The following is a 23919-nucleotide window of genomic DNA, read 5'->3' as shown; positions in this document are numbered from 1 at the left end:
ATGGTCACATCTTCATCTACTCACAGTGACAAATTGCAACAATATGAAGAAAAAACAAGTTTGTTTATGCACGTTTTTGTGTTATTGCCCGGACTTCAGTCAGGAGACGAGGCTTCAGGTAAGACAGAAGAGGATGACATACATACATACATACATAGTAGATACATACATACACATACATGAAACGATAACACGCATTTAGGTGAATCTCGACCGCTGTGTTCAAGACAGGAGGGCAACATGGTGGTTTCCATAACTCGGTGCCAGGTCCAATATATTTCTGATGGATTCACTCACAAGTTTATGAGAATGTAAATTTTTTGAAACACACAATTACATATGAGTGCAACTTTTTTCCTCTTGAAGGACCTAAAAATTTACTTGCGGTACCTTAAAAGTGAATCTCTCTGGATTTTTGACTGCTGCACATTCAAAACAAAGAATTGGAAGATATGCCTTTGCTAACTGTGCAGCTCACCGAGCCTAAACACCCCTCAGATATGCAAAAAGATTGTATTTTGCTTGTTTTATTCTTGTTTTCCTTTAGAATTTTATATTTTTTACTATTCAGCAAGGAATTGTGCCTTAGAGAATGTGGGAACCTCGGAAAAGTAGGTGGAAGTGAGGGTGGAGGCTATGAGAGGGAATCCAAAACACAAGCATCTCCTGCACATACCAGGCAGGAAGCAGAAGCAGATTTTTTAGGTGGTTTGACAGGAGGAGGGGATGCATTGTCCCACTCCCAAAATGCCATGGAATTCTGTAGGACCAGGCAGCCCTCCACCTGCTCGAGGAGGAAGAGCGGTACAACCCGACCCCAGACGGACCGGAACAGGACACACAGCCAGATAGAAGACGACAGAGCCAAAAGAATGGAACATAAGAAGACAGTGAAGGTAGCATAAACATAACATAAACCAAACAAAGAAAGCTCAAACAGAAGGAAACATAAATGTAGTTACACAACAGAACAAAACAATAAGCAGAAAATAAAGATGAGAGAGTTAGAGAACAGTGGAGACCAGGGAGCAGTCAGAAGGATGGTTTTTCACCTCTTTCAGGTCATTATCAAGGGTTAGATGTTCCGTTTGTTGTCTGTGGCGATCTTTTCTGCGCTGAGCTGTTGTTGCCTTGTGACACCACCTGCAGAACAAACACGCTGTGAATATACTGCGTAGCCTTTAACTATCTGTGCTCCTGTGAGTCAAACTGAAGGGAGAAGAAAGTACATCAGTTGTATAAAGTTACTTTAAGATTTAAGGTAAACTTTGCCTTTAACAGTAAAGCAGTTAATTCACAACAGTTTTTTATGTTTTACTTTCTCTTTGATTTGAACTGCATTTTAACATTGATGATATTATTACGAGCAGCTTAAAACAATCCTATTAAACTATTCTATAAAGATTTTTCAGCAGTGCAAACAGATTTGTCAACATTTTTGAAGTTTTGCTTGTTATGTATCACTGATTATGGAATGCCACACGAATAAAATGGAGAAAAGGAAATAGGATCTGAGTGCATCTAGCTGGGCTTTCAGTTGTATGTGTGTAACCTGATCTAACCAATCTCTGTTGAACCTACATTCAAACTGTACTGGAGTATTCTGACAAAGACAGCCTGAAGCTTCTGCTGTCGTCTGTGAAATCTGTCCACAGTGGAGGCTGACTCACTTGTTATTGCTCGGTCCTGTGTTGAGCACTTCGGTCTGCAGTTTGGGGAAGAACCCCTGCTCGTACTTCCCCTGACCGATCTTCATGTCCAGCAGGTGTGGGTGGATGGCCGTGTGGTCAATCTTCATCAGCCGCTGCTCAATGGCCTGAGCTAAACAAAAGACGGTACAGATTCAGACAACGCTGTAAGGACGTGAAACCATCATGGCATTTGGAGAATTCCAGTAGGTTTCACATTACTGAAGGTAATTTCAGATTTAAACGCTGCAGGCATGCATGTGGATTTATGTGATTACTACCATCTAGATCGCATCTTATCTGAACACACACACACACACACACACACACACACACACACACACACACACACACACACACACACACACACACACACACACCCCCCACTGCAAAAAAAAACTGCAATTAAGATGTAAGACATTGAGTGATATGTCGCCGTCCTTCACAGATAAGTTTTGCTGCAAAGAGTGACTCAGCTTCCTGTTTGTTCTATTCTGTGTCACTTCTAGGCTGTACTTCAAAACAGGCTGTTTATATATTAAATCACAGCATGATGTATGACGTTGTGGTTCATTCTCTATAGAGACCTGGTCTGACTGACTCTTACTTGTTGATCCTTCTAAAGATTAAACATCATCAACAGCAGCGACTGCAAACACACTCCATCTTCATCTGTCATGTGGTTATACTGCGTTTGTCTCTGACTGAAGTCCTCAGAGAGCAGGTGGCGTGTTCTCTGAGTGGAGGCACTGGAGGGAGGCAGGCAGAGGAAAGGCCTGTCCATTGTCTGCATAATTAAGTATGCAGACCATTGCAAATGAAGTCACCCTTGGCAACTGCAGTTCACATGGACTGGCCTATTAGTGCATGGAAGTCGGAATCACTGAACACACTGAGCCACGGCAGCTCACTCGTACAAACAGCGTTATCTTGAGCTGACATGTGAAGAGTTATAAGCCACTGTTGTCGATCTCAGCAATGATCATGAGAACTGGCAGGAAACCAGAAGAACACCAACACTGTCAGAACATTGTGCTCCCTGCTTTTTTTCTAATTCTTGTGTCATGTCCTGCATTTTTAGCATGCTACCAAGGCACCAGCCCACACTTCATCCAAGGGGATTATTTCTAGAAGCAACAACTGGTCTGATAGAGACTACTCCTTATTGTCTTCTAAATGTTGCGAAATTCCAGACAAGGCCAGGTTATTATTCTTTGCAATTGTTAATAATGAGTTTATATGTTTTAAATGGTCATAAAGGGGGAGAAACTTTGCCTCAAGACAGTTTTTTAAACAGGTGCCTGATAGGATTCAAAAAGCTACTACGGACAAAGGCAGAGGTAATGCACTTTAAAACTGTCTGACAATGACGAATAGACAACAGATTAATGGGTAACTTAGCAAAGAACCAATTTTAATTTGTGTCTTTAGGACTTTGATACCATTAGCCTTTGCAAAAAGTCATAATTTATTTTTCATTTCTATAGTTGAATCACAGTTTGACAGGCATTACATCGTCTTTTGCAGCATCAAAAAGATCCCAAAGAGCTGTTAGTTGTGTTTTTAAAAAAACTAGAGAGGGGGACAAAAGGACTAAAAACGACCCACAGCAGATGAATAGCATCTCAAAATTATATCCTAAAGAAACTGGAAGAAATCCAGCAAAGACCTGCCCTTCAGAATGGCTTCTTAACAAATATTCTTCCACTGAGACAGTGCATGGATTAACTGAAGTATGGAAACTAGAGATGGCACGATACCACTTTTCTATGTCCGATACCAATATCATCAATTTGGATATCAACCGATACCGATATGAATCCGATATAGTGTTTTTTAATCAATAAAACAGTTTTTTTTAATATCTTGCTGCATTTTGTATAAGTTCATACTCAAGTTTAAAACAAACACTAAAGCTATTCTGTTACACCTGTATGCAAAAAATACACTGCACCCAAAATATTTCATAGTTCATCAACACTGATCAATCTAATAAACTTAAACCTGCTCCATCCTCCCTATTCTGGTATTTTAAAGAGTTAGCAACCTAACTAATAGGGTTCTAAAACTCCCAGCAAAAATAAATAAATAAATAAAAAATAAGGAACCACCCCCCACCCCATGATGCTTAATCGACGTAATCAACTTTAATTTGATGCAGTGTGAAAAAAAAATGCACAGAAATAAATTATTTTCCAAGAATAATTAAATAGATTCAACATCTTTCTTCTGCAGAATTGCAGACTGCACAGATGGTACCTTCCCAAAGGAAAACGTACTATAGCTTACTAGGGTATATTTTACATCAGATTAAAACTTTGGATGTAAGATTCAGATAATTATTTATTAAAAGCTACACATTTTAAATGAGAATAAGAAAGAAGAGTATGTCTTTGTGCCCCCTTTTCCCTGTTCATGCCCTATCGGCCCCCTGGCTAAACTTTGCTAGATCCGCCCCTGCACAGTTACAGCCGTCAGCTACGTAGAAAAAGATCCTGGTGTAGAAAGTAATAATAAATACATTAACAACAGCTTATCAAGCTTAAACGTGCTGCTGTTGTTCAGCCGCTGGTTTGCTCTTTCTGGTGCAAAGTGGGCCAAAAACAAACAAGAGAGACAGAGTCGCGACAGAAAAGCCGATCAGCTGATCAGTGATCAGTTTCATGATTAAAGTAGCAACAGGAGAGGGAGGGAGAGAGAGGCAGTCGCTCCATATATCGGTTGTTAAGCTTAACGTGGGAATGCTTTACAAACAGAGATGAACTTACACACTTGCTTTACTTCTGTCTGAGATAACTTCCTCGGAGATGAAATGCTCAACCAGACCGCCGACAGGTCTCACAGGCCACAGCCGCTCTATCACGTGAAGCATACTGCTCCGACGTGCTACGGTTATGAGCCGAGTTACGCCATGTCGCAAGTTTTGTGAGGTGCTTTTTTGATATTTAATGGATCGATTACATTTTTTATTTCCCTCCGATATCCGATCCAGTAATTTAGGTCAGTATCGGACCGATACCGATACGTAATATCGGATCAGCCCATCTCTAATGGAAACAGGAAGAAAATGTTGCGCTTTGCCAAACTATGCTGTGGTTGCGGTTCTGTCATGGTGCAGGGCTGCATTTCAGCCAGTGTGAAGATGATCTTATCTAAACAAATGGAATTATGAAAGTGACAAAGTACAGTCAAATTTTTATCCACCACACAATCTGGACAGTGTTTAACCCTTTAAGACCTGCCATAGAACCAAGTCCGCCAGAGCTTATATTCTATTTTTACCTGCTGTGGAGCCATTTTTGGGAGCATTTCAAGTTGCTATACATCAATACAACCATTATAGCCCAAATTTTAATAATATGTATGCATTAAGTGCATAGAAATTACATAAATTGCAAAAGTGCAATAAACTACAAAAAAATTTAAATTCGTTTTTGTTTTTTTAACATATATTTCTACTTAGAGAAATTTAAGAGGCTTATCCCTCAAAACTGTAAATACAAAAAAGTTGCAAAAATAGTTTCCCACCACAGGAAATTTATTTTAATTGTCTTCATAGTTTTATTTTTGAAATACACCAATTTTTATATACTGCAGGAAAAACGAAAATAAATATTATAATGCAAATTTGCAAAAAAAACCCAAAACAGCATGTGCATCAAAATAAACTATTTCCAGCAGTGCAATATGAGTCCTCAGCATCCCAGAAACGACACAGAAAGTCATAAACTCAAACATAACTTTTAAAAACACCAGTATAGGCTCACAAGGCCCTGATGGCAAAAAACTACATTTCCGCAAAATGACGTCACTTCCGGTTTCGGGCAGGTCATGGCGGACATGCGATAGTTCGCGCTGATGGACGTAGGAAGTGTTACAAACAGCTGATGGATCGGCGAAGCGTGTTTCCGGAATATTATGTTTTTGTTGCTGCAAGCGCTTTTTATGCAGTTTTTATATGTGGAAGGAAACTGTGACCGAGGACAAGCTGATGGCATAAGATGTAAGTACAACTCCTCTGGTTTCATATGCAAAACAAATTATTGCGCTAGCTTACGTGGTTGCAGTGCTATCGGGATTTAAAAATAGTTACGCAAAACGGAGCGTGCCCGCTCTGACCGGCTTTAAAGGGTTAACAGACAACAACTTCATTTTTCAGCATGACAACAATCACAGACCTCAGCATTACTGAAGCAGTATGGGATTATGTTGACAGAGAAGTAACAACAGGCACACAACATCCAAAGAAGAGCTGTAGCATGTCCTTCAAGGAGTCTAGATGACTATTCCTGAAGAATATTCAAAGAAATTCCAAAACAAGCTGTGATGAAGAATAAAGATTGGCTTTCAAACTTGATAAGAGCTGTACAAACATCTTCCATCTATGTTTGTACATGGTTTACATGGTAACTGCAACTTTGCATCAATCACTAAGCTAATTCCCATTTCATAAGCAAAATATAAAGAAATGTATCAACATTTTTGCATAATCTCTGAGCAAACACTACTTACATATAACAACTCTTCCACTGAAAGCAGGCACTGAAAAGACTTATTTCACTTCAGTGAGAAAGTTAATTAGCCTGGAATATTTTCATTTTCACAACACATGCTTCTCAAACCAACAATCTGAACCATGTTCACACAGAAATAAATCTCTCACACACACGTCCCCATCTGAGCTTACCAGACTCTTTGAGGATGGAGCACCTCTGGTAGCAGGACGACCGGAGACTGGGAGCACGGATATTATAGAGGCGTGCCTTGTCAATACGAGTGTCAAAGACATGGAGCATAGGCTCCTTCTCCTCCCACTGAGACATGATCTTGTTGTCGATGAAGGTGGCAAACATCTGTGTCTCGATGAAGTGAGACAGAAAGGGAAGGTAGGGCTCTGGCTGGTCTGACAGGAATGAAGCCTGTTCACAAGAGCATATGTATTTTCAGTACTGTGCAGTTCAATGTCATTTATATAGCATCTTTAGTAACTTTAGATTTTAAGGTAAAGACAGCACAATATTATAGAAAAACCTCAACTATAAAACAATCCCCTACGGCAAGCACAGGGAGAAAGAGCCCACTTTCAGACAACAATTTGTTTGTAATAAACAAAGCTAGCCTTAAACCACAAATGCCAGGAAAATGTAAATATAGAATTTTAACAGAAAGGAAAACAACACAATGAAATAAATAAGTCTAATCAGCACTAAACATTGACTGAAAATATGCAGACTGATTCTTCAGTTTAAAATACTGTCCATTCTTACATAAAATACTTTAATAGGAAACAGTAACAGGAACTAACAGGTTTCACAAATAAACAGAACAAAGAAAATAGAGTCCAAAGAGACTACGCTATCATTTCTTCCAATTATGGATGATCTCCAGCTAATTCATGATAAATCCTCTGGCTTTTCTTATGATCCACTGTCCTTCCCTTAGATATGCCCTTCTTTCCATTTGTTCTTTTGCTTTTTAAATCACTACCAAGTGAGATGAACTACAACTTATTTGGAAACTGTTTCCTCCTGTTTATGTCATTTTAGGGAGGTAAGCTGCTGTTTTTTTTTAGTTATTTCTTGGTTATATTGTGGTTTGTTTGTTATTTTGGCCTCATGTTCTTTTGATATCATTTTGTACTTCTGTCCAATAATAACTAAAACATCTTGGGACTTGGAAAAAAAGGAACTGGTAAGAAGAAAAATGCCTCTTTTACAAATACCATGAAAACGTTGAGTACAACACTTGTTTTCCAATAAGGTACGACCTTTTTACAAACATATTTCTGACTGAGGCACAACGGGAAAGAAAACCTTGATCACCTTGTCAAAGTTGTGCATCTGCTCCCTGTTGGTGAGCCAGGACTCCAGATCAGGAGCGCTCTGGATAACAAACGATTCATAGTCTGCAAACATGGTAGTGAAGCGGCTGGCGAACACCTCCCTCAGCTGAACGTTCAGTTTGGCGTTCCTTAGCTCCTCTTCTTCACCTCCTGTTTGGTTTCCTCCGTCGGTGGGCTGACCTTTGACTCCAGCCCTCAGGGCTTCCACACGTGCCACAGTCACCCCAGTGCGTTTAGTCAGTGCCTGCAGTCTCTCCAGCGTAGCATTTCCCTGCAGCAGCTCCAGCACCACTAACTCCTCTCCTGCCAGATTGCCATTCCGTCCATCGTCCTCTAGCTGTCGAAGGGTGGCGGATTTGCGTTCCCTTCCTGGGGTGGACGAGGTGCTGCCAGGACTGGAGCGGGTCCGGGGCGGGGCGCCAGTGTTGGCAGAGAAGCCAAAGCTTAATAACACCTCAGTGAGCTCCTGGATGAATTCGGTCTTGTTTGGGAACTGAGGGAAGTCCTCTGGAAGCTCGATGGAGTGGTTGTCAATATCCACAAAACACAGGTTGGCCTGTGAGAGGAAAACACGTTTTTATTAGGCTCTGAAATAAACTCTAATGGTGCAAGTTTCAGTTCTGTGATGTGCATTTCTGTTGGCACAACAAGTGAATTCAAATGTGTTCACCGCAGACATTGGATCGATGTGTCTTCTGTGCACTGCAGACAGGAGAAACAGCTGGTGGAGGCAGGATTAGTAAAGACAGATCGTTTTTAGGAGGTGGAGGTATGATGGGGGTTGGGATATGGAGTGTCGAGAATATAGGCCAATGGAATAACAGCATATATTCAGACACCAATCCAAATGTGATAGGATGGAATTTGCATCACGCCTCATGGGGGATTAAAGCAAAACCTCTAGAAACACTAAACATGTAGAAATGAGCTTCTACATATCACAGAATACAGACTGCTAAAGGACCTCTCAATTTAAAACGTTTTACAAGGACTATAAAAATGTTGCCAAACAGACCGACGTACACCACAGCTGGGGGAATTTCTTAGTTGTTAATTGATTACTGTATTTATGTAGAATTTTCAGGTATCTGTATTTTTCTTCTGACAACTTTTACTCCCTACATTTTAAACATGCCTGTTACTCTAGGTTTATTTAAAGAGAATAATGTTTTTTTAACCCTTTAAGACCTACTATAGAACCAAATCCGCCAGAGCTTACTTTATATTTTTACATGCTGTAGAGCCATTTTTGGGAGCATTTCAAGTTGCGATACATCAATACAACTGTTATAGCCCATATTTTAATAATATGTCTGCATTAAGTCCATAGTAACTACATTAATTGCAAAAAAGTGCAATAAAGTACAAAAAAATTGAAAATCGTTTTTGTTTTGTTTACATATATTTCTACTTGGAGAAATTTAAGAGGTTTATCCCTCAAAACTTTAAATACAATAAAGTTGCAAAAAATAGTTTACAACAACAGGAAATTTATTTTGAGTGTCTTCATAGTTTTATTTTGGAGATACAGCAATTTTTATATACTGCAGGAAAAACGAAAAACAATCCTATGATGCAAATTTGCAAAGAAAACAGCATGTGCATCAAAATAAACTATTTCCAGCAGTGCAATTCGAGTTCTAAGCATCCCAGCAACTATTCAGAAAAGCATAAAGTCAAACATGACTTATAAAAACACCAGTATAGGCTTTTAAGGCCTACAAGTAAAAAAAAACTACATTTTCCGCAAAATGGTGTCACTTCCGGTTTTGGGCAGGAAATGGCGGACATGCGATCGTTCGCGTTGACGTCTTTTTCAATGTGGGAAGTGTTACGAACAGCTGATCAGATCAGCAAAACCTGTTTCTGGAATATTATGTTTTTGTTCCTGCAAGCGCTTTTTATGCAGTTTTTGCAAAGCTTTATGTGGAAGGAAACCGTGACCGAGGACAAGCTGATGGCATAAGATGCAAGTACAACTCCTCCGGTTTCATATGCAAAAAAATTATTGCGCTAGCTTACACGGTTCAGGTTCTACAGGGATTTAAAAATAGTTACGCAAAACGGAGCGTGCTGCTCTGACCGGCTTTAAAGGGTTAAGGGGCATCCAATGTCTGCACAAACATCAACAAACACAGAGAAAGAGTGAGAGACAACTTCAGTCAGAAATAAAGATGAGAAAGACAGGACAGGAGAGGAAGAAGAGAGGTTGGATTTAAAGGTAAGGACGGCTCAGTAACTGACAAATTTAAGACATTTTGTCTTATAGCTTGTGAAACATCTGCTTACATCTTGTTGAAATCAGTTTTGTAAATCCACACAGAGCAGCAGACCAGCTAATCACAGCCTGTACACAAAGGAAATCTACTGAAACTCACATTAGAAATGACTGTGAGCTGTGACTCTTTTCCCTGTGCTGAGCCACAGCACATGCTGTATCTCACGTTGACCCCTGACAGTACTCATGTGTGAAGTCATCCTCTTGATTCAGTAATTTGATATTTACCGGAGTATCTGCGCTTCTACTTAAATACAGAACGTCTGTACTTTTTCACCTCTGCCTGACCCAGAGTCAGATTTAAACTAGTCCCAAATTTCTAGGAGATGCACCTGTGACATAACTATGAAAATCCTTCATTCTCGAGTTACGGCGTTCACAAACTTGGCTGCCTTCTGACCATTGTTGATGCAGTTTCATGAATCCACAGCTTGATCAAGCCCAGTGACAGAAGCACCATACACCTACAGCACTCAAAGGATCTGCGGCCAGCATCCTGTGCCAGACCATAGACACCAACACTGGTACCCTGCCTGGTAGGACTCCTGGTCGATAGTAATTAATATTATACAGCTGGTTTTAATGTTGTGGCTGGTCTGTGCATTAACGCTACCCAGGCTGATGTTGTACCTCCTGAGGAAGCTCAAGTTTGGAGCGGTCAGTGCCCTCTTTGGACTGCAGGCCCATCAGGTAGGGAACAGGTGCATCTAGGAAATGAAGGAGGGAGGCTGGCAGGATGGGAACATAGACGTGCTGCCACTGGAAGGGAAATAGGAGGGTGGTGATGCCCTCTGCCACTGTCATCAACCGCTGGTAGTCTGAGAAACACAGAGAAAGAAGTGTGATGTGAGACAAGAGCATTACAGCAACACGTAGTTTCATGTCAGTTGTAAAATTGCACTCTGATGATCCTAAATTCACGCTAAGCTCCACCAAACACCACACAAGCACTGCTACAGTGTCTTGCAGGCTGAGTTCAGCAGCAGTTCAATCAGATTTCATCATTATGGCCTGAGTGAAAAGTCCACTTGGAGGAAACATAACTAAGGTTTCATGAATTCATCATCCTCTCCTCTCCTATGGTCCACTCCCCCTGGCTCAGCCAGCATCTCCCGATCTGTATGTGCACCTTCACTGAAGGTTTCCAAAGTCTTAACCACAGTCTGCGTGTCGGAGATACAGCTGGTTCACTTATCGGAAAACGTCCGTTTCTAGAAGCAGAATGTATTTACAATTGTGTTTAAATGTCTATATAAACACACACACACACACACTTGGAAACAATTATAAGCACAGCTGCTCTAGGTAAGTGTGTAAAATACATGTTAGAATAAATGTCACACACTCAAATAAAAAGTGAGGCAATAGGTCTTTTTCTTTTGTGTTGGGAGAATTAGTGATGTCTAAAGAACCAATACGTGTGATTCCTCTCAAAGGCAAATTTTGGAATCTGCAATAGTACTTGATGTTTTTTTTACTAAGGTAAATACCACAGGCAGCAAACCAAGGGTGCAATTGTTCTGAAACTAAAGGGGGCAGCATATACACGTATTCTAGTCTATTCTTAAATAAAGAAGAAGAAGAACGGCAGCTAGGAGCACTTCAGTTTCCAGGCCCCTCTTCTGTGGAACCAGCTTCTGCAATTCTGCAATGGCAACTGATGTTAAAGACTCATGACCAATTATCACAAAGGCTTGATTAGGTTTACAAGGAAATTACTTTTTCAAACAGCATCAAGTGGGTCAGGATCGCCTTTTTTCAGTCATTATTTAAAAAGTGCAGTTTGTATTTACTTAAGCTTTGTTTAAGATTCAAATTTGTTTGATGATCTAAAACATAAAGTTGTGACAAATATGCCAAAAGAAGTAATCAGGAAGAGGGCAAACACTTTTCCCATCGTCATTAAGAACCTCCACAGGCAGAGTTGCTAGAAGTTACTAAAGCTGCTACCACAGCAGACACTTGTGCATGTTAAAGCTCTCGTGGTATTCAAAGCCCCTCGTACACATCATGGTACTGGGCACTATTGGCATACGGGGCCATATGGTACGGAGTAAAATGTGGGGCTAAGTTGGCGCAGTGCTGAGGTTTGGGCCTACTTTTTAAACTGCATTATAACACATATATGAAGATTACCTTTCATGCAAATCTAAAATAACTGCACTTAATCAAAGCACGATTTACAGGTTGGCTGTAGCTCAGGAAGTTGAGCTACTACTAATCAGAAGACTGGTGGTTTGATCCCCGTCTGCTCCAGTCTGCAGACGGGGATTGCCTTTGGCAATATTAACCCCAAGTTGCTCTCCGATCCATCCGAGGCGAGTGTTAAATTTAGGGGTGAATGAGGCATAAGGACGCATTCTCAAAGTGAAAATCTGAGTAATTAATAAATGTTTTTGTGGGAAAGAGACAAGCCAGGTTTTGAAGCTCCTACCTGTAGGCGTGTGAGCATATTTTTCATATGTCTGTACATGTTCAAAGTTTCTCCTTTGTGTGGGGAACACAGCAAGCAAATCTCACAGAAACACTCCTGTTTCTTAATGTTGCAGCATGTCTCATCCTATTTGCTCTCTTTAGCTTTAAAATAACAAGTTCAGCTGTTCTACTTTAGTCATCAACACTTGCTGTTCTAATCTGACTTAAGTGGCGAGGTGCAGTATCTCATAAATTCCCTCCTCTTCCCTTTACTCACACTGACAGACTTTAAACTTGCTAACTCGAGGCACCTTCAGATATATTTTGGAAAGCCCCAGCAGTGACAGGGCTCAGGGTTGCTGTTGTTGTTATAGAACTGAAAAACAAGACGAAACAGGTCAAGTCATTGTGAAACTGTAACGGTGCATTAGGGCCTGATAAAGACCAGCAGCTCAGTCTCACAAGGCAAGAAGTGAGCAAGTCTGTGGTAAACAGCTGTTACTGTCAGGAAGCAAGTTGTCATCCCATGACAAGTCAAACACGCTGATTAATCACACTGTGTGAAAACGCTGGCCGACTGCTCTGGATAAACGCATACGATGCACCTTAAACAGCAAACAGACTAACAGTTCTTGTGAAGGTCAGGACAGGAAATGACATTTGCATCAGTGCAGTGTTAGTGCACACAGGCACCTGGCTCTGTCTGATGCTTTTTAAGCAGTTCAAGCAATTTCTGTATATAGAGAATAACTGCAGACAGATTCTTAAGGTGTATCTACAAAACACCTGTGAATCTCCTGCAGTGGTCCCATCAACATCCAGTGAGGTCAGTGGTTCCATCTTTGGCCTGTGATTGATCCACCGACCTTCTGCTGCTGGAAGTTTTTTAGCATCTACACATTTTTTTCTTTCTTTGAGTGGTTGCCAAAGTCAGAGACTCTGAGTAGGAATGTGAACATTATTAAACACTTTCACTGCATGTGACGAATAAAGAATCTTGACTAATCCTTCCGTTCTCTAACTGCATGTCTTTGGACTGTGAGAGGAAGCTGGAGCACGTGGAGACACACAACCTTCACACAGTAAGACCCCTGATAGTGGAATTGAACTCAGGATCTTCTTGCTGTGAGCCGACAGTGCTAACCGCCATGCCACAGTGCTTAATAATAACGGCTAGCTTATTATTAACACAATCAATAACGACACGGCAGGACAGCAGCTCATTAACGTGTAGCACTGTTCCATGTTTCCCTGCCTACAGCGCCATTACATATGAAGTTGGTATATTTCTGTACGCACATAATTACTCAACTTTTTTTGATCACTCGTGTTTGTGTAATCTGTGCAGAATGTAAAAAGACGAGGAATATGCTCATTTTTAATCAGTTTGTATTATTGAGTATTATTGTGGATTTTCAAAGAAAGTAATTGCAGAAACCGGCCTAATTCATGATTTCAAATCCTTGATTTTAAACTTGTGGCAGAAACATAAGTACCTATAAGCATATTAAACTTAAGCTAACATTAAATGTAGCAGTTCAACTGCAGCTTAAACACACAGTCTTTCTGGAATTTGCACTCGTGAATTTGTATTCTGTAAGAAAGTTTGTTGACCTAAATTGACTTTGACGGTAACCTCAGAACATGCTGAAACAAGGAAATCACGTTGACATATGCCAAGAATGTGATTACAGTTATAGTGTCTTCATGACTGCACAGATGAAAAGGTTTTTATTTGCCTTTAATTTGGAGCAAAAGCTTCAGTGCTTGTTAAAGTCTGACATCATTAACTCAGTCGGTTAAGCACACCGTCTTTGCAGCTATTAATGTTTTATCATATATGTCATTTGACACTTTAATATAATTTTTTTTGTAATGCAAACATTTTAAATGCAAACCTCACGTTCTCGCAGCAAATCTCCTTTGCAGAATAAATGTGACTCGGAAGGGCCACAAGAATCATCTTTACTAACAAGCTCACACTAAAATGTGTTGAAAAACCTTTTCTTTACTAAGAACAATACACAGTGAGGTGCGTGATCAGATCCAGAGAGTGAAGATGCCAGAACAATGGAACCAGACAAGATTTTACAAATGTAGAAAGGATCACTGGGACAACTTTGACATCTATAGTGAGGGAGTCGAGTTTTTGGTCACTCTCATTGATGCCCACTTCAATTGCTTGCCTCAAAGTTGAGAAGTTAAATGTCCCTCTTTCAGCAGAGTTTGTTCTGTCTGGACAGATAACTCCTTACGACATTTATCAGAATCCCATTTAATCAAACGTGACTCACAAACTAAAAAAGGGTTTTCCTCTTCATTTATTTACACGAGCGATTTCTACGTGCCTACAGAGAACCTGGACCTCCTAGAGGTAGTTTCTGATGGTTGTTATGAATGCCGCCTTTAAAACTGGCGTTTGTATTCCCATATATCATTGTGATGTTGTTTATTCTATTACTCTTGTTCTCTTCTGCTTGCTTTCTTTTTTCTTTCTCAGCAGGTGATCCAGGTGATTGATATATGCATTTTTTTTTTCTCTGCCCGTTCTGTTGGTTTTTGTTTTTTGCCCTTCTCCCCCGTCCCTCTTCTCAGCTGTTTCTCTTTCCCTCTTTCTTTCTCCCCTTCTTTCCCCCAGTCAAGTCTGTCCCGTATTCAGTAAGTGAAAATAAAATAAACAATAAAAGGTGAATCAAATGGACCATTACGGCAAGGCTGGGATGGTCAGTTTGGTAAAGTAAATCCGTTGGGCATCTTTCTTTGCCTTTAGACAACAATTCTGATGCAAAAGAGCCAAACGGGACAGGCCAAGAAAAAAAAAAAAAAAAAAAAAAAAAAAAAAAACCTGGCGTTTTTTGATTTGGAGTTGAAGGTCTGGTATATGAGCTAACAGCTTCTTTTTGCATGACTCATCATGCACAGAAGATAAACAAGCTGCAGAGAGAGTGCTGAAGCTGCACTGAAACTGCAAAAGAGTATGACTGAGGAATGTAGGACAAATAATGATCTCAGTCTATACACTAGATTCTCTGCATTTGGCTCTAATACTCTAACACAGTGAGGAACGCACACACTGCGTCTCACTGCAGCTGTCAATAATAAATGAAAGGAATCCTAGAAGCAGGGAAATCTGATCACTGTGTATCTGAGTGTGATATGCACATAAAGCCTCATTACAGTGTTCTCTGTTTTCATCTGAGTTTTCACTTTACAAGTTTCTAATGCTTCTCCGCTTCAAAGTATAGAAAACAGGAACAGTATGTTTTCTTTTCTGTTATCAAACTGTTCTGGAGAACTGGTGCCAGAGGAACAACCTCCTTCTAAACGTCAGTAAGACAAAGGAGCTGATAGTGGACTTCAGCACTAAGCAGGAGAGGAACTACCAGACCCCCGTCATCAACGAGTGCCCAGTGGAGAGAGTGGACAGCTTCAAATACCTCGGAGTTCACATCACGCAGGACCTGTCATGGTCCTGTCACATCAATACCGTGGTGAAAAAGGCCCGACAGCGTCTCTACCACCTCAGACGCTTGAGAGACTTCCAACTGCCCTCCAAGGTGCTCGGGAACTTTTACTCGTGCACCATAGAGAGCATCCTGGCGGGAAACATCTTAACCTGGTTCGGGAACAGCACCATGCAGGACAGACGAGCTCTACAGAGGGTTGTGCGGTCAGCTGAGCGCACCATCCGCTCCGAGCTCCCTGACCTGCACTCAATCTACAGCAGGCGGTGCTGGACCAAGGCCAGGAAGATGGTGAAGGACCTCAGCCATCCCAACAACAGACTGTTCTCTCTGCTGAGGTCAGGAAAGCGATTCCGCTCCCTGAAGACCAACACAGAGAGACTGAGGAGGAGCTTCTTCCCGCAGGCGATACGGTCTCTCAATCACACCACCACAGAGTCCTGACCCACACATACAGTTCTTACACACACACTGGACTTTCTGGACTTTGGTTTTGCACAACACTGGTCACTATATTCTTCATTTCCGGTTAATACTTGTACAGCTGCTGTTATTGTGTATATATTTATTTATATTTAGATTTCTTCATACATTCTTATATAGTTCTATATTGTGTATTTTGTTGTACAGTTATTTTATTTTCAACTTTAATTATATTTATTTATTTTTATCTTATTCTTCCCAGTTAAATTTACCCTTCATTCTAATTTGTGTTGTACAGTTATTTCATTTTTAACCTTAATTTATATTCTATTCCTTCCTAGTTAAATTTACCCTTTTTAATTTTTCATATTTATTTCCTATCTTATTCATAGCCTTTTCCTTTTTTGTTTTCTTTAGGTCACGAGCAGTTGTCCAAGCATTTCACTACATATCGTACTGTGTATGACTGTGTACGTGACAAATAAAATTTGAATTTGAATTTGAATTTCTCCCACTAGGAGCTCAGTCTGAGTGGAGTTTTTTTCTCCTCCTCTTACCTCATGTAGTGTATTTTCGTTGTTTTTTCCTATCAGCCTACCTTCTGACATGTCTGCCCAATGTGATGTTTGTGTAAAGTTGGTCAGAAGGTTCCTTTGTGAGTGCGCATGCGCCATTAGCGTGCTGCCTGCTGTAACCCTAATTTCCCTCGGGATGAATAAAGTATTCTGATTCTGAAACAAATTTTCTCCACAGACATCCACAACTTCTGGCAACCAGACAGAAAGCCTTACAATAGCTTCCAGTGGCTAAAAGGCCTCAAAGTAAGAAACGACGTCATAGCATAATAGAGTGAAGACAAAAATGTATCCACTGAAACCTCTGAAGTTGATTAATTGAATTTGATTTCATTTTTTTCTCAAATATTTTTATTGAGGTTAACCAAACAGAATACACACACATTAATAACAAGCACAATAAAAAAGAAAACATCGCAGAGGTTGTGAAAGGGGAAAAAAGCATATTGCAATGAGGTCTTAGATTCTAAGAAAGAACAGAGCTAAACTTAGTTATTGTTAAGGTGGCAGTTAAATAGAGAAATATATATGTAGAAAAAATAATATAGAATAAGAATATATAAGAATAAACAAATGAATATCTACATGCAGGCTCATAGAGCAGTGATGAACTCAGGGCCTGGAGATTTGCAAATATTTCAGCAAGGACCCTCACAGCTGTTTGTATGTTTTGCTGGTATCGCTAATCAGAACAGATCTTTTCCAGGCTTAGACAGGACATCAGATCTCTCAGCCAGTGCGAGTGGGTCGGGACAGAAGGATGCTGAATTTATCAACTTAAATATTGAATCTCACATATCCTCAGGCAGAGACATGCTTAAGTCCTGCTCACAAGCAGTTTAATGCCTGACAATCGAAGGGCCTTTAATGCCCACCAGCATGTGACAGATAGCAGATATTAACCCTTTCTGAGTTGGACGCAAAGTTAGGAACATATCTGCCGTCTTCAAAGTACCTCAGGAAAGTTCGACATCTAAGACTGAAGAAAGTGTCTAATCTGAAGACGCCTGAATAAATGTGAATTTTCAGAGAGTTTCATAAAAGATGCTAAGTTATTATCAGTGAACAAATCATTAAAGCACCTAGTGCTCCGTCCACGCCAATCTTGAAATACAGGATTGCTTGTAGATGGTTAGAAAGGGTCATTTGATGCGATTGGACTCAAACAAGACAAATCAGTCAGACAGAAGTGTTTTGTCATCTGAGCCCATATCCTCACAGTGTGCCAGACCAGCAGATTATCAGATGGCTGTGGAGTGGAGATCCAACTACTGCCAAGACAGATGCATCTTTAACATAATTTAACTCCGCCGGCACCCAGGACGCTGAATTGTCCCAATTTTGGAAATGAAACCAAAATATGCTGATCATATGTTAGCTACCCACAAACTGGCAACATAACAATGATTAAAAATGAAAATGTGCCATCATCTTACAGTGACCAAAAGCTAGGGACCACAGCAAGTCTTCCAGGTCCTGATGCAACAAAACAGCCCCATCACACGACCACCACCATCTTTTACTGCTGCTATGTCCCTTTTCTGAAACGCTGCATTATGCAGTGTGACACACGCCTTCCAAAAAGTTCAACTTTTGTCTCGTGAGTCCACAAAGTTACCTTTGCTACTGGTCCTGGCTACTTGCAGCAGATGGCCCCGCCCCTCCCTGAGCCTGGTTCTGCTGGAGGTTTCTTCCTGTTAAAAGGGAGTTTTTCCTTCCCACTGTTGCCAAAGTGCTTGCTCATAGGTGGTCATATAATTGTTGTCTGCATGTATTATTGTAGGGTCTACCTTACAATATAAAGCCCCTTGAGGTGACTGTTGTTGTGATTTGGTGCCATATAAATAAAATTGAATTGAATTGAAAGTATTTTCCCACTTTCCACACAGGGCTGTGCAGGGTTGGATTTCTTCCCCTTTAATAATAATAAACCTTCATTTAGAAATTTAGAAACATTTAAGTGTTACTAACATAGAAAAAATAGGAAATCAGGAAGGCGGCAAACATTTTTCCCACTACTGTATAATGTTACAGTAGTGTAACAATTGTTCATAAGGCAACATAAGATATTACTAAAATAAGGTAAACTGAAGCTGATGACTGGACATTTAACTTATCAATGACTCTCCAGGTCCTATAACATGTTAAAATGTCCATTGAAACCATGTTGGAAGCATGTTTAGAGAATAGGTTAATGGAACTATCTAACAATGTGTGGTATAGGTGACACAGCCTGTTTGTATTCTGTATGCAGAACCAATTCAAAGTGTAATAGCACCAGAAATCCAACAGCATGTGTAGAATGTACTTACCCTGTGAGTACAGCAGAATCTGCATCTCCAGCAAGGTGCAGGTGAACACCTGGACCAGGTTTTCCACGCCTAGCAGAGAAAAGGCCTCTGCCAGGGGGAAGTCGGCCAGGGGAAGCTCTCCTGGTCCCGGCCTTTGGCAGACAATGGATTCGTATATGCCGTGGAATTTGAGTGAACGCCCCAGAGCAGGCAGCGGCACCTCGTACAGGATGTTGTAAACGTAGCTCTCCAGTGGCAAGGGGGGTGCGGTTGCAGCTATGACAGCAGAGTGCATCTGTGCAAGGAAGTGCCGGCAGGCGTGCATGAAGGGCATAGGCGTGATCAGACACAAGGCTTTGGACACATAGAGCGTGTCCCGTGACGAGTCATAGCTCCCCGCTGCACGAGATAAAGATGATGAGGATGATGAGGTGGGGGAGTAACCATCATCTAAACTGCTGGCTAGTGAGTCCATGCTGGAGGAAGAAGAGGAGGAGGAAGAAGCGGCATTTGTTTGCTCGGCATTGTGCATCTGGTAGAGAGTCTGCATGGCAGAGCAGATCTGTGGGCTGGTCACCTCCTCATAAAAGGTGTGAACGAAACCATATGTTCGAGATCCATCCTCCTTGGTGATGATGAAGGAGTGGAACTGAGGCTCGCGCTGGTCTGCCTGTGTCCTGAATGACAAACCTTTGGGCATACAGAGCTGCGGAGAGAAAGGGCAAACAGAAGTCATCGCGTCAGTTCTGATTCACTCACGCTGGAATCTTTTTATGTGTCCATAATCTTTCACTTTTCCAGATCTCATAGGATTTTCAAACACCGGTAAAAATGCTGCTTACATTTAATTCTACAGGTGAAAATCTTACAAGAAAAAGGTAGCGATTCTCTGCATGACCATTCTCAAATTTGAATTTCTGCGGTTTTATGCTTTTGTTTTCCATTTTATTGCTATAATGAGTTCAATAAGGAAGATCTATGGCCTCACATTTGTCCGCTCCAAGGTGCTGCCGGCTAAATCTGAGCTTCATCACTTCCATTCATGCCACGTACTCTCACTGCGTCTTTGTGCAACCCACCACCTCTCCATCTCATCACTCAAGCTCCATTCAAGCCACCTTCATCTCCACCAACGGTGTCTAGGCTCCAGGGGGTCCTCACCTAATCCTTTTTACAGCTGGGGTTCTGTTTTGCCGAGACAGACCATCGGAGTATTCTGTGATTCTTTCTAATGATCTGTCCTTATTGAACTCATTTGTTTGTTGCTGTGACAAAACAAAATACCTGAATATGTTAACTACGGCACTGAGGTAGTCTTTCATGGCGTCTTATACCACACATCCACTATTTTCAAGAAATGAGGAGAAGATTAATTATTAAATAAATTTGCTAACTCTCTATAGCAATCACGTGTCATATGATTACTTGATCACTTGTTGCTTTCACAGCCAAACTCTATCAGTTACTGCCATCATCAGGTTTACTTGGCTGCTGAGACGAAGGACACACTGTGGAGACAAGTCTCAAGTCACCATGTCCATGCATGTGTACATGCACACAAACTGTTATCCACAATAATTGTTTTGACGATTTGTTGACATTTTGAATTCTCTTCCTTATTGTGCTCTGTGCTGACGGGCATCTAAACAAATATTTAGGCCTGATTGGATTATCCATGGCTCTTAATGAGCAGTTCAGTCAGCAATGAAAGATAATGATATAAATGATGACATCTGGCAAGTCTTGTCTCAAATAAGCATTAACCAGGCTTCAGTACAAGCCTGCAGAATGAACCAGGAAGCAGTAACAATCATCTAACTACGTGAGTGAGGAGCAACACAGGAGATACCGGTGCAGGGTGGCTGTTCATGTAGGAGCCAATATACTTATGAGCTCCACGATGTAGCAGTTAAAGGACAAAACAACCAAATTTAAATGTCTTCCTGTTTATAATACTGATGTGAAAAAGAAATGAGGACAGCAGCAGTTCAACCTATGTGCATGGTTTATTGTTTATGGTACAGGAAAACTGCTGCTCACAGACTGCAACACATCAGAGATCTAGTATGTAAAATGTGGTTTAACTTAAAGAGCAAGAATGGGAATATATATACTAGTATATCAGTATATATGTATACTAGTATATATATTAGTGTAATGTAAAGTTTTGAAAAGTGTGCGATTTCTGTGCCTGCAGAACATGGGCTAATACTCATTTGGTTGTATTTATTCTCTTTACTGACAGGACCATATCCATAAGAAGTGGGCAAACCTCCCTGCCATTTACAAATATATGATTTTCCCTCCAAGCAGAAACCTAAAGAGGAGGAGATTAGATTCCACAGACGGTGAGACGGTAATAAGATGAAGAGATGATGGAGGTATGTAGGTAGAAGAGGAGATTTAAGGCTATAATGATAATGATTTAAAGAGCTGTAATGATCAGAAAACATGGGAAAAGAAAGAATGATATTTCTGTCATTAAATGCCCTTGACATGGCATCATCAGGTTTCAGCTGCTGCACTGCTGCATAATGGACTGTTTCCATGTCAATGTAAGGAGAGATGCGCGGCTGAATTATTTAAAAGATGTGGTGCTGGGTGAGGTGGAAAACAAGGTGTGTACTCTTTATCCACACGGAGAGTACACGCCTTTGTTTCCATCACGAACACTGTGCTGGTCATGTCTCCTTCATTCCTGTCCTGCTGTCACATGTGGTCCATCTCTGCTGTCTAGGACTACAGTTGGAGATGGTAGGATTTCTTCTGCTCGCAGCAGGTGGAGAACTAGCTGACGGCCCAGTACGTTGGGCTCACCTATGCTTCAGAGCAGAGCAGGGACTGCCATCATCAAGTTTACCTTTGCATATAAAATGAGAGATTCACTCGAAAGGCAGCTGATTACACTACTTAGTAATTTATTTATATGAAAGCACTTTAAAAATATTTTATTTGCAGAGTAGAAACTCCCTTTAAGGCACATATTTGCATGTGTGCGCATCACCTTTGCCACAGGTAGAATGTAAAGCTATATATTCAGTACATAGCCTGTCCCTTTTAACTGTTGTGTTGCTATAGATCTTCCTAGATGTCTAAACTTAAAAATCTATTATTTCTTCATCTACATGTGATTCGTATCTGTTCATATATGTCTGGTATCTCTATCCCAAATACTGTTTGGCAGTGTGGAACTCTTCTCTTGACAAGATTTTAAAAGACCTAAATCAAAACCATAACTCTGCCACTGTCAGTACAGCTTTAAATGTAAAACTTTTTGGAGGGGATTTGTATTAATTGCTTTGTTACCCACAATTCCTTGAGGCCCAACTGTGTTTTAAATCAAAGCCTCAAAAGCTTCTTCCTCTGCCTCTGGCCAAAACCACTAATCTGCCCCATTTCCTCTAGAAATGATCCCATTGGGCTCTTCCCGCCGTAATTTTGATAGAATCCATAGCCTCCTTTATCCTCTGCCTATCATTTCTCCAGAAATCACAGTCCACATACCATGTTAACAGCATCCTGGTCGAATGGGTTCCACTCCACATTTTCTGGATAACGTGCAAGAACTTTGGACTTGAATGTCCTCTTCAGGGGACTCTGCTCAAAGTTTTCACCTGGACAAATGAGAAAGGGAAAATAAAAAGGTAATAATGCATCAACAAACAAAAAATCAAACAACTTGGGCCTGAAGCTGCAGAGTCATGCTCCAGATCAGCTGAGCTCAATGCCAGCCCACCTCAGTTTTAGCTAAACGGATACCCGTTTGGCGTGCTGTTCACAAATAGCAGGATACTGTTTGCTGGTGACTCTGTAGGATGCTTCCCCATGCTTTTTCTGACTTAAGCAATGCCATATCTGTTATATTAATGCCTACTTTGTTCTGTGAGGGCTATTGCTGCTAAACTCGATGCTTGTCTGGTGTGCTTGTCATGTATGCAGGTGAAAACGCAGAGATGGGTTCTTTCCCCTCTTTAGAATTTGCAAGAAGGTTTTGGGAGGTTCCAGAAAATAGGCATATGATTTTACAAACACATTACTCCAAATAAAATATCAACCCTAGTTTGAAAAGTGGTCCTGACACAGTTCCAATTATGTTGGACATGAGATACAGAAGTAGAACATAAAGCTTAGCAGAATCAGTAGCACTGGCTCAGTAAACCAAATGGACAGAATATCTCTGTGAGCGACTGAACTGCAAAGCAGATAACACCAAGTTCACACTTGTGCACCTGGAAGCTCTGCAGTGAGCTTTCCTGAAGATGCAATCAAAGATGTTTTCAAAGAGATTATTAAATACTATAATAGAAAAAACAACACCACTCAAGTGGTTCATAAAGGAAAACAATATATGAAAAACCTCAAATAGAAATAACTGTTCTCAATTCTGGCTAGCTGAGCCCAGTTCCAGTTAACTCAGTTCATTCACAAAGAAAAAAAATCTCTATATTTTGGTAATCCTCTGTCAATTCAAGTCTACATCATAGAATGTAAAATACCCCACTTTGGGTTTTTAATCCACGAAGAGAACCCAAAAGAAGGAAATCAAAATCCTAAAAGGTTGATTCAGTTTATCTGGATGTAGCGTTTTCACTGGGAGAAACGTTTAGTCAGTCATCCAAGGGAATTCTTCAAACATCTCCCAGGGCCTCGTCACTAGGATTTGTAGCAGTTTTCCCGCCACCTTACGGGTTTCTGGCTTCTATTTCTGGCTGACATGAGACTTTTGTACATACTTTTTCGAATCCAAACCTATTCCTGGCCAGTATACCAATGTTTGCACCCTTTATTAGGCTTTGTATCTGCCAAAGTGGCCAAATGTAGGGTCATCAACTAACAACTGTAGAAGGGTTTCCCAGAGACAATCTGGTATGCAAACCTGAAGCTGTAAGACTCTGTAGACCTTGTCTTCCAGGATGGTGAACTTGGTAGCCTCAGTCACAGTG

General features: G+C 40.7%; 1 protein-coding gene across 5 annotated transcripts in view; it reads right to left on the bottom strand.

The window, feature by feature from the left end:
- LOC146614458 (DENN domain-containing protein 5B-like) overlaps positions 1-23919 on the bottom strand; it is a 75849-nt gene that overhangs the window by 15289 nt on the left and 36641 nt on the right. For 4 of the 5 annotated variants that reach the window (XM_085375449.1, XM_085375451.1, XM_085375452.1 and 1 more), the window contains 7 exons: positions 22481-22590; positions 18998-19682; positions 10439-10626; positions 7511-8086; positions 6376-6607; positions 1671-1821; positions 1053-1143 (listed from right to left, as the gene is read on the bottom strand). In XM_085375449.1, the coding sequence (XP_085231575.1) occupies positions 1053-1143; positions 1671-1821; positions 6376-6607; positions 7511-8086; positions 10439-10626; positions 18998-19682; positions 22481-22590 (2033 nt within the window). Of the gene's footprint in view, positions 1-676; positions 788-1052; positions 1144-1670; positions 1822-6375; positions 6608-7510; positions 8087-10438; positions 10627-18997; positions 19683-22480; positions 22591-23919 lie in introns of all 5 variants that reach the window. The other variant, XM_085375453.1, reaches the window with a different exon arrangement.

The sequence above is a fragment of the Diplotaxodon limnothrissa genome, linkage group LG17 (assembly GCF_057381915.1).
Source record: "Diplotaxodon limnothrissa isolate DT_005_m linkage group LG17, D_limnothrissa_male_GT1.1, whole genome shotgun sequence".
In the NCBI taxonomy this organism is placed as follows: Eukaryota; Metazoa; Chordata; class Actinopteri; order Cichliformes; family Cichlidae; genus Diplotaxodon; species Diplotaxodon limnothrissa.
Note: the sequence above shows the minus strand (reverse complement) of the source record. Positions and strands in the feature narration are given on the sequence as shown.